We start from the raw sequence: 11312 nt of genomic DNA on the forward strand, positions 1-11312 counted from the left end.
TTTTCTTGTTGATAAAGAAGAAGAAGAAAGGGGGGCGGGGGAAGAAAGCTGTGGATCTTCTCCCCAAAAATATGTTTTACAAAACCTGGAAAAAATAAAGCCAAATGGTATCTCAAATATATCTGCACTTGGGTTTGGATGGAAAATTTAGACTAAGTGTTTGACTTCAGCAACAGACGGCACCTGCTGACAGATACTGACAGCTGTTGTGGGTGTACAGAGCAGCTGCTCTTGGGTCAAACCTGTGTCATACAGTTCTACTGAACAGCTGCTCTGTTGGTCCAAACCCAGTTTCCTGTGGAAATCACTTAAAAGTGAACCAGTGTTTGGACAAGCAATCCCTGTGACTCGTCAAAGTGATTCATTCTATAGCACCTTTTGAGATAAACATCACAAAGCGCTTAACAACAAAATCAACATAAAAAATTAACCCACCTCAAGTCTAAAAAGATGAGACCACAGAGTCCACAGATCTCAAGCTCAGAAGCAGAGTGTTCTGGGGGGCCTCCTTTTACCTCCATGCATCCCTGCTGGGCAGATATGGGGTGTAAAGGTGGACAGGTGCTGGTCTGTGAAGAGCTCTAAAAGTGAAAAGCAGATTCTGATCAATGGGAAGCCAGTGTAGCTGGCAGAGCAATGGTGTGACATGAGAACTTGGAATATGTAGTGAGAAGCCTCGGAGCAGTGGTCTGAAAAACCTGCAGATGTTCCAAGGACATTTTTGCTTAGACAAGTAAAAATACAATTACAGTAATCCACATGTGATGAAATAAGTACATGAATAATAATTTCCAGTTCAGAGCGTAACTCAATGGGACTTAACTTGGCAATAATTTACAAGTGATTAAAAACAAGAGTGAAACACAAGTTTGACATGTATTAAGTGAAATCAGAGCCAAAGATTACTCCTGGCTGCCTGATAGAGACGAGTGCAGATTTAGCTCATTTTGGAAAGAAGACCAAGAGGTTCTTTCACCTTAGGCCCAAATCTGGGGCTCAAACAAGAGCTTTTTCTTTAAGGAAGAAACACATTGAACATTTTCGTTAAAGTCATTTCACATTTATAGAGGTGATAAACTAATGTTACTGATGTCTTGAGGTTTGGGGTATCAGCTTTTATTCTTCCCTGCAGCATAAAGTATTTTATGATCCAGGTAACAAGCTGTCAACACAGCTGTAGGTGATGCTGACTGTGCGGCTTGTTTGCAGAACAAGAAAAACAAACGGCTCAGTGATTCAATGTTTTGGTTGCTGTTTGGCTTCAGCTCTCATTCACAGCAGACAAAGAATTCAAACGATGTTTTATGTAAAAACTAAATTTAATGCAAACATTTGTATTAACACTTACTGTATATGAAAAGGTTACATCACTCAGGTGTACATTTTTTTTCTTACAAACATAATACCTGTTCAACATACGAGGTAAGACTGAAGCACCACAACTGGGCTCTATGTATAAAAAAAATTGTCTCCTAATACAGAGAGTGTATAAGATGAGGTACAACCCAGTGTACCAATGAATATTCCCTATGCTCAGGTTTCCTGATTCAACACTAAACACACAAACATTTCTGACATCAACAAGATCGATTATTGATTCTGGACTTCATTTTCCTATGATCTCCATTTCTTGTTAGCTCATTCGGTCTTCACTGATAAGAAACTGCAGTGAAAGAGTACCCATTGTGTGTTTAAGTGCAATAACTCTGTTTGCCCACAGTCGCACGTAATCATGAAATACCAGGCCTCCAGCCGTGCTTACAGCAGGCACCTTATTCATACTACAGATATTAACAGACATTTTAGATTTTTTGCTGGCAGAATATGTTCATATATGCAAAGTGTTATGCCGTACCTTTACTAACATCACTGAACAAAATGCAAACTGCATCCCATTGTCACTGGAATGTGCACATATTAATTGGGTCATTTAGAAGTGTGTAAATGTTGTTATACCAAGTGTCTTTGACTCTGTTGAAACTGCAGCTACTAGAACACAGAACAGCTGTTCAGTCTAACTTAATTTCACTTTGATCTGCAAACTAAAGCAATTTCAACGACTCCTTTGTCCAAATCTACCAGTGATGCCTCTGAAATCAGTAAAACTTCACTGTTGCAGGAGGCAAAGTGACGGTGATAATAATAATATTGAAAATGACTCTTTCCCATGCAAATTCAAATTACTGGAGTTCATCCTGTACCAGTAAGAGTGACAACGGTGCAGGTTGTCCTGCGTTGAGTAAACACGTACCTCACAGTCTAATTCTCCACAGTGAGTGGAAAACCTGTAGTGAGGATTTACTGAGTGCAATGTTAGGAGAGAAATTCTACCTGAAAAGAGCTAATCTGTCAAAAGATGCTGTTATTTTTTTTTTTTTTTCATTTTGCCCACTGAGGCAATTTTTCTTATTAAGCTTAAAAACATACAATAACATAATATATATTATAGCAGAAGTTAATAAAATGATCAGACCAATGAAGTTACAGTAGTTAAGGCTTCCTATTAGATTTGATGCTATGCACTGGGTCCAACATCGTAGAATGAATAACGTGCCTCTTCCTGTTCGCTAATAATTTCAAGTAAGGAGTATCCACATGTAAAGAGGGCAGACTTCATCAGCGGTACCACAGAGCTCTATAACAGTGTCAAGAGTAGGGATGGGTATCGTTTAGGTTTTATCCGATACCGGTGCCAAATCGGTACTTTTGAAACGGTGCCGGTGCTTGAACGGTGCTTAAAGAATGGAGAACACAAAATTGGTCCAAAAACCTCTCATGTTCAGCTGTTTTTTATAAAAAGATAACAGCCTTTTCTGCAGCTATGGGGCATATATGGTATCACTCTTGGCTGGAAGCAGAGCTTAAACAATGGAAAAAACACAAACTTTGTCCAAAAACCTCTCATGTTCAGCTGTTTCCCTCTTTTTCTTTGGTCATTTTAGCCTTTTTGGCCAGGGTGAAGGGAGTATCTGCCATCAAACAAGAAGACAGCCGCATGTAACTACGACGCTGTTTGCTAGTTCACCTTACCTGCATTCATGTAATAACGTGGTTAGCCTACTCAACGTAAATTACACATGAACAACATTAAGCTACTCACGCAGAGAAGAACGGCTGCTGCTGCATCATCATCAGTCATCATTTCTGCTACACTGGCAGGGCTAGGGGCCAGGACTCTCCTCTTCGTGTTTTTGGGGATGTTGCTAACTCCGGGTCTGATAACAGGCACCACACCCGCAGTAGATGCGCTCGGTGTGAGGTCTCGCAGCAAGCTATCAAATACGGCGCATTTCTCGGCTTTTAAAAAAAAAAACCTCTATGCGTCGCCAGCTGTTTCATCGGATTTGAGGTGTTACCTCCTTTGACAGTATCACAGTATCAGCTTGAAGCACTTGTTGCAGGCTGCTGAGTTTGCATATTTTGCTGTGAAGTACAGCCAGACTTTTGACCGCTTCGCCTTGGGCATTTTTAATCTGTAGCTCTGCTCTAAAAGAACGTACGCACCTGGCCCCGCCTACTATCCTCGGAAACGTAAAATGATTGGCTAGAATCTAAAGTGTATCACAGCTCAGGAAAAAAAAGCACCGAAATAAAGCACTGAAATGTGCGCTGCTTTTCGGTCTGGTTACTACCGTTTACGTCAGAACACCGGTACCCATCCCTAGTCAAGAGTGGGAAAGCTGCTGTTCAGGTGGGTTTCTCCTCTCCATCCTGCTCTTCTTCACCTCTGTCATCCTTAACGATCCCTTCATCAATACTCTCCAGCCTCAGTCTCTGGCCTTCCAGGTATCTGGGCCTCGGTGCGGCCCTCGCTGTGAGGAGTCCTGCTGACAGAGCTGAACTCTCCCCAAACAGGGTGAGCTTAGCATCGCTCTCTATGGCTTTCGCCAAGCAGGAGGCGAACATGTCGAGAGATTTGTGCACCTCTGCGTGGATCTGGACTGAGGATGTGTTTTCAGCTGGGGAAATCAACAGACATCAGTCAAAGCTTTGGTAAACACAAGCTACAGTAAACAATTCTCTTGCCTGGTCCCTTTTCTTTTCTTTTTTTGGTCATTTGTGTATCATGTGAAGTCTAAGGTATTTTCCCTGCTCTCTAATCTTCTGTAGAAGCGGGAAATGAATGACGGATACCTTTGGAATGCTCCACCTGGTCTTCAAAGGTGACTGAGCTCCTCCTTTTCCCGGACGGAGGCCCGTGGTGCTGCGCGAGGGAGGAGCCATCTGTGGAGAAGTTATCCAGCAGCATCACATCTGTGCCTGTGTAGGAAAATAAAGAGGATCATTGCAAGTTAACTGCAAGCAGAACTTAACAGAGATTGCAGGAAAGTTGCAGTAAAAGTCATCTTCATACCATATGGCCACAAATGTACACACAAAGGTGGATCACAAGACATTTGTTTGTGTTGAACATGACACCACTTGCCCTCCCTACAGGATCAGTTAAAAACATGAGCTGGAAAACAAAAAGGCTGCCCAACAAAGAGGTGTATGATGCAGTAAGGTTTGTAAGGCTTTCAAACTTCATCTTTACAGCTTTGTTCTCTTTTAATTTTAAACTTAACTGTAGAAAAAAATTGAGAAAAAAAAAGTGCTGCTTTTCTTTCTAGAAACGCATAAATTCTAAATCAAAGTTAGGCGATGCAGCATGTTTTTGGCATAATTGGACAAAAAGTTCTCAATAAGCCCTCAGTATGTTCTTAAATGAAAAGGTATTTATGTAGCATTTTTTTCTAGAGCGAAAGTATTCTGAAACAAACGACCAGGCGCTGAAGGGATTTCACCCATAGGAACATGCTTTCAATTCTATTTGAAGCCAAACAGCAGTGATTCACTGTGTTTCGGTCTGCTGCAGGAAAGAGCTCTTTTAACAAACTCCACGGTCTGGTAAGTTTCTGTAGGCTGATGACTGTGTGACAATGCTGTATGTTTATGAAGAATCTCAACTGCTCGATTAGCTGTCAAATGCTGCTGGAAAAATGTAAATATTCTTAACTTTCAGAATACCTTCAGTTTTTCTGTCATCTTAAAAACTTAAGCAGATTATGGTGGCCAATCAAACACTTTTGACATTTTGACCAACCTTATAAACAGTGCATTGGTCTTTGATCAGTAGTTGTTGATCAATGGTCATGAGAATTTACATATTAATGATCATGGAACAGACCTCCCAGCCCATTGTTCCTTCAGTGGTGCTAGTTTCAATCATTATGCAAATGTACTGTTTATAAGATTGGGGTAACCTGCAGTCAGCTGAGACTGAAGAAGTCACTTGGATGAGTGACGAAACCTTTCTCCCACTGAAAAATTCTACGTCCAGATGAACAGAATCAACCTTTTGAGGGATGTTTCATTTTATTCATGAGTCTGTAGGGATAAAATACACGATAATCCTACAATCATCAAACTGCCTCAGTCTCGGGGTTGGGGATCTGTAAAGTCTACATAGAAGAGATAATAATAAGGTACACATGACAAATTGTCATTTTTTTCAGATCCTCATCTGCATCCAGGGTCTACCCAACCTTTTGACCCTTTGGCAGGTGAAATAGGCTCCAGCACCCCTGGACTAATAGACATGCATGATAATATGCGGGGTTTTTTTTTTTTTACTAAATTAAAATTTTTCATACACTTATAATTTTTCTGCAATGATTATTGAAGTTAGTCAACTCCCTATAAAAACGAATTGAAACAACAGTGTTGTGGATACAAAAGCTCACAACGCAGGCAAAAAAGAAAACAGAGGAGCTGCTGAAAGATCAGGTTCGGAAATGTATGAATTTTAATTAGATGCACTAATATCATGTCCTGTTTGTAAAAATAAATAAATAAATTAAAAATGGACACAATGGTAAGACAGCTTGTGCTACATCTACACGTACATGGGTGTTTTGGTAAATATGGCTTTTCTGTGCATTTGCCTTTCGACCACTGAAAAACTCCTGCCAGGATGAAGTTTTTCCAAAATCTTAGTTTCTGCACTTAAATGTGGACATCAGACTGTGCACCGTTTTTATTAGTACATAGTACATTTCTTCACGCTTAGGGTTATATCGCCACCTGTTGCTTTGGCATGCTCTTGGCAGCACTTGAGGATTGCTTGGAGTTTTTGATATGAAGCAATTATTTCCCCCTTTCCGTGTGCAACTTACATGAGTCCTGAGTGAAACTGAAGCCAGTGTCTCCTGTGCTGCTTCCTGGGGCCAACAGCTGTCCTCCACCCGCGAGCATGGCAGTCAGGTGTGGGGACATCCCCAAGTCTGAAAACACAAATTCTCATGAGATCATCACATCCCGCAGGAATATAAATCTAAACCAGCCTTATGCATTTACTAAAGATAAAACCAGCAACATACACACACATCTGCATGACACAGAGAGCCCCAGCTATAGTCCCACCTGTGATTCTGTTGGAGATGCTGAAGAGGCGGGACGTCCTTTGGCGCGTGGCAAACGACTCTCTGTAGTACCGATCTCCAAAGCACATCCCCAGCAGCTCCTTCCTCACCGTTTTATTCCACAGGCCATAGATGAGTGGGTGGCACACCGCGCTGCAGAAAGACAGCCACGCTACCAGAGTCTCCACCCACTGAGACACGCTGCCCTGACCCCACAAGGCCTCAGTGCCCACCACCCCAACGTATGGCCCCCAGGTCATGAGGAAGGTGCCAATCACCACTAAGATGGTGACTAAAGCCTTGCACTGACTCCCTGCGTACACGAGGCTCCGCCGACTTCCATTAGAGGAAGTCGAGGTGCTCGAGTTCTTACGCCCGTTCCTCTGGGCTCCAGTGGAGTCGTCCTGGGCCACAACAACAGTCCCACAGTGAACTTTGCGGGCTTTCATGCGGGCTACGCGGAAAATGACACCGTAACACGCCAGCATAATGAAGAAGGGTGGGAGGATGCACCAGGTGACCCAGAAGGCCGTGTAGCTCGGCTCTCTGTGCCACGACGCCACGCACGTCCACTTGAAGCAGTCGAACTCAAAGGAGGACCAGCCGAACAGAGGAGGCAGGCAGCCTACCAACGAGTGAAACCACACGTAGGCGATGACGACAACCGCCCGGTTGCCTGTGATCTTCATGGGGTAGATCATCGGGTAGAGCACGGCGTAGTACCTGTTGTGAGGAGACATGAGCACGATGAAGAAATCTGCACAACAGGAACTCAACACCGTCCTCCAGGGAGACTTTTGATCAGACTAGCACACAGGCTGCTGAGATTGGAGTCAGTGATACAAAAGCTAAAAGCTGCACTTTTCTCTCTCCCCGACAATCCTGTGAAATGTTTTCCTAAAAGCTGCAAACAGAAGAGAACAGACGGGCTTGGCAGAAGAACAAAAACAGGCTCTGTAATCTAAAATTCCCAAAGGATGCTGAGGATAATTAGGTGAGCAGTGAGAACAGCAGGAACTGTGCGCTACACAGAAAATTTACAGTAGCTCTCGGTAGCTCTGCGACACCCAACAGAATTAAAACAGTATTCAACTGCAGCGGTTTAAAAGTAGCTCCAGAAAATCTGAAAGGCAGTGCATGTGGATAAGAAGTTATTATAAGTGCTGAAACTTTAGTGTTAATCTCAAAAGTCATTCAATTGTTGATTATTGGTCTGAACATCAGATTAATCATTTCAGGCGTTTTCTAGCATTTAGGAAAACAACAGAACAGCTGCTAACAATTTCCTCGAGTCCCAAAGGTGTCTCCTAATTGCATGGTTTTCTGAACAAATAAGCCACAACCCAAAGAATTTAAATTTGCAATCAAACAAAACATGGATACATAGAGAAAACCTCACAGCCGGGGAATGTTTGATGGACAAATAATGGGGCTGGAAGGACATTTTCTGAGATGGTATCGTATGTTACTGTATATTTTTTGATTACCAAAATTAATTAACAATTCTCCCCTTCTTACAAGCAAAGCAAAATAAACTGAACTTTGTGTCTGAATAACCATTTGAGTTTGTTATTACACAAAGTACTTGCACAAAATATTGGCAAAATACGATCGAGTCTAAAAACTGGAACCAGAAAATGAAAACTAGGAAACCCCAAATATCAAAGATGTTTTTTTGTTGTTGGAATAAATAAAGTGCCTTAAAATATCTATAACTTTTTGTCTATAAATTTTGTGCAATATGTTTACTGGCTTTATTCCATGTATTTGTTTAAGCAGGCATTTAAAGTTCAAGCATTTAAGCCCATGCTCATCACCTGATCAGAGAAATCTACAGGAAAATACCACAAATTAAGTCTGTGGTTAACCTCTCTTATTTACAAGAGTGTGACGTTAGAGGGAAATGCACCAAGAGCATTTTTTAAAACTTTATTCAGCATAACATTCATCTGAGCTTGAAGTGGAAAATTGCTAACCTTCAGTTTCCTATGCTTACTGTAACTTTACTGTCTTGGTTATGTTCAGCTTCAGGACTTAAAGCAACACTAAATTTCATGCTCTAGTCCATTTGATGCCAGAATCTCCCAACATCTGGGATAAATTAATAATATAGCGATGCATTAATCAGCTAAATCTTTCTCAGAAATTAGCAGAGACCAAAAATGGGCTACAGGTTCTCCGCTGGAGGGAACCATATGTCCTAATGTCAGTGTAAGGGCTCACTTTTTAAAAGAATTCAAGTTAAATGCTTAGATTGATTATAGGGCTACAATATAATACAGTATAATCTGGCACTAACCTGTCGATAGCGATAGCTCCAAGGGTAAGCATGCTGGCAGAGCTGATGAGGAGATAGAGCAGGGCGGTGAAGTTGCACCACACCACCCCAAACATCCACTCTCTCTTTGCTGAGCTCACAGCTACAAACGGTAGCACCAGCACGGACAGCAGCAGGTTGGACAGAGTCAGGCTGAACACAAACTTGTTGCTGGGTGTGAGCAGATAAGGCCTGCGATAAAGGGTTGCCACAATCAGAAAGTTCCCGAGGCAGGCGAGCAGCGTGATGGTCACAATGGAGACTGACTCCAGGGCAGCCAGACCCTCGCCATTCCCCACTGTGGTACAGTTCCTGCTCGTGTTCATGGTGAGAAGCTGGGCCACCGGACTGGTGAAGGAATGGTGGGGGACTGCTGAGGAGAAGGCATTATTAGACAAAATAAATTGCCAAACTAAGACAAAGAAAAAAACAAAACAATATCATGAATTACAGCGAAAAACAACCCTTCAACCCTCAATCTACATTCATGCAGCTGGAACTCAACTCATGGATTTTACTATTTTCTGCAGCACAAAAACTAATAGCAAAGACCAGGGACCTGTACTATGAAGCAAGTTTGATAACACGCAGGATATTGTTATCTCGCTTTAGTTAGCCCAACAACAGGATTCGGGCTTAGGGTAACATGAAGTAGTCAATCCAGGATTTATCAAATCTAAAGCGTTGGAAGCATCTGAGCAATCAAAAACATGCACAGGTCATTTTCAGAGGTTAAACACATAATACAGCTGCTGCAGACAAACTATCAATAGTGTTTAACGCTCTGTGAGAAAAGAATAAACGCAAAAAAACGAATTCAAACTAATCTACAGCCAAGTTCAATCCCCAAACAGATGCCCTGGTTTGACATCAAATATTTATGCTTATAGAGCAAAAACAACAACAACAAGTTGCAGAATTGTTTACAGCCAACAGAGAAAACTAACATTACAGAATAAAGATGCATCTAAGACTAAATATTAATTACAGATGGTCTTTAGAGAAAGATAAAGACCTCAGATCTTCCTACTACCTACTAGCACCCTTTGTGCTAGTAGGTAGTAGATATCACTCTTCTTGGCGTGATATATTCCAGAGAACTAACTGGACAGGACGTGGTTGAGGTCTAATCTTGATCATAACCTCATCTAGAACAGGTTAGGACTGCAGCTCATCCACGGGGATATACCGCAGTAAGAAGTGAACTGCCTTCACAGTCGAGGCTAAACTCTGGAGTTACCTGGATTTGCCCAAATTTTGCTCCATGGTACAAATTTTACATATTTATAAAATATGTATGCTACATATGAATACTAAATAGTGACGGCTTTAAGTAAAGTGGTACACACACGTTTCACATTAAGGTTCAAAGTACAAAAGTAAATGTTTACAGGTGAAAAAGAATGTCAGAAATAAAACTAACAAACACTGGTTACTGTACCACCTCCCACCATACGTGTTTATGTACTAGCAATATAACTCTACTAATGTATAACAATGACTCCAGCAACAATTTACTGCAGTTTTAAAAAACTATAGAGGATTTGAACACTAGATTTCACCACGTTAAAAGACTGTTTACAGCCAGGGTAAACTTTTCACTATTAAACAGTCTTCGGTCACAGTTAAAGCCTTTCACTAGTGGAAAGCATTATCTTTGCACATTATTTCGCATCGGAAAAGCGTAATTGTTGTTAAAGCTCACTATTTTGTTTCCCTGTTAGTGTTAACCTTTTGATTTAGCGTGAATATGGAAGTAAAAAAAATACAAAATAAAACTGCATCTTGCACATGTGAAGAAGGTGCAGCACGGTGAGTTAGCGGTAACGCTAACATTAGCTAAAACTACCGTTAGTTAGCCAAAACTTTCCCCCATTGTCCCCCCTGAAACTCGGCTCTTTTTTTTTTGACCTGCTTAGGCTCAGCGCTGCGGCTCCACATTTTCACTCTCGACGGGGATAAAACGTCCATCTTACTCCTCTGTTTCCACACCACAGCCCCAGAAGAGAGAGCCGAGCCAGGGAAATCCCTGAAAGCCAGTCGACATTGTTCACTTTGGTAATGTCTCTCTCCTCCGCCGACTCACAAACGGCCAGCTGCGGCTGCAATGGCGTCCTCCTCCCCATCCACCTCCCACCTCAGCTTCGACTCCCTCCCCGAGCAGTCTCCTTCCGTACGTGGGTGGTCGCTTAAGAGCATTGTCTTGCTTTCATATTGCCATTGAACCAGCTTACGTTATTTAATTTAACCGTGTGGAGTTTGTTGTGATCAAATCCTTATGACAAGTGCAGAACAACGATGAAAGTATAGTGTATTCTTTCGCGGATGCCACACGCACCGTGTGCGTTTATAGTAGTGTTTACAAAGCCATGTGAATGTGTGCGTGAGTGTTTACTTGATGACAGGCCGGCTTGTTTATGAATGAATTACTGAGCTGCATCGTTTTATCCAGCTGGACCACCCACGTAGATCATAGCTTCCCGCACTAAAACGTCACCTCCGCTTATCCAATGAAAAAACTCTGAAGGCTTCACGGCTCCATCCCATAGGGGGCGCACTCAGCCAATAGCACATAACATGTTTAGTTCTGCAAG

The 11312-nt window shown here is 42.0% G+C and overlaps 1 protein-coding gene across 7 annotated transcripts; it reads right to left on the reverse strand.

Moving 5' to 3' along the window:
• Positions 1-12: 12 nt before the first annotated feature.
• gpr161b (G protein-coupled receptor 161b) lies at positions 13-11221 on the reverse strand. 7 transcript variants are annotated; one of them, XM_026143736.1, is made up of 7 exons: positions 10695-11221; positions 8701-9088; positions 6403-7124; positions 6156-6263; positions 4135-4260; positions 3726-3959; positions 13-581 (listed from the first exon to the last, which is right to left on the reverse strand). In XM_026143736.1, the coding sequence occupies exons 2-7, from the start codon at positions 9042-9044 to the stop codon at positions 481-483; spliced, it is 1635 nt and encodes a 544-aa protein (XP_025999521.1). In that variant the 5' UTR covers positions 9045-9088; positions 10695-11221; the 3' UTR covers positions 13-480. The 7 variants fall into 7 exon arrangements, with proteins under 7 accessions (XP_025999521.1, XP_025999519.1, XP_025999516.1 ...); XM_026143734.1 differs by having other exon boundaries at positions 8701-9091; XM_026143731.1 differs by having other exon boundaries at positions 10630-11221.
• Positions 11222-11312: the final 91 nt, after the last annotated feature.

Source organism: Astatotilapia calliptera, chromosome 16 (assembly GCF_900246225.1).
Source record: "Astatotilapia calliptera chromosome 16, fAstCal1.2, whole genome shotgun sequence".
Lineage (NCBI taxonomy): Eukaryota > Metazoa > Chordata > Actinopteri > Cichliformes > Cichlidae > Astatotilapia > Astatotilapia calliptera.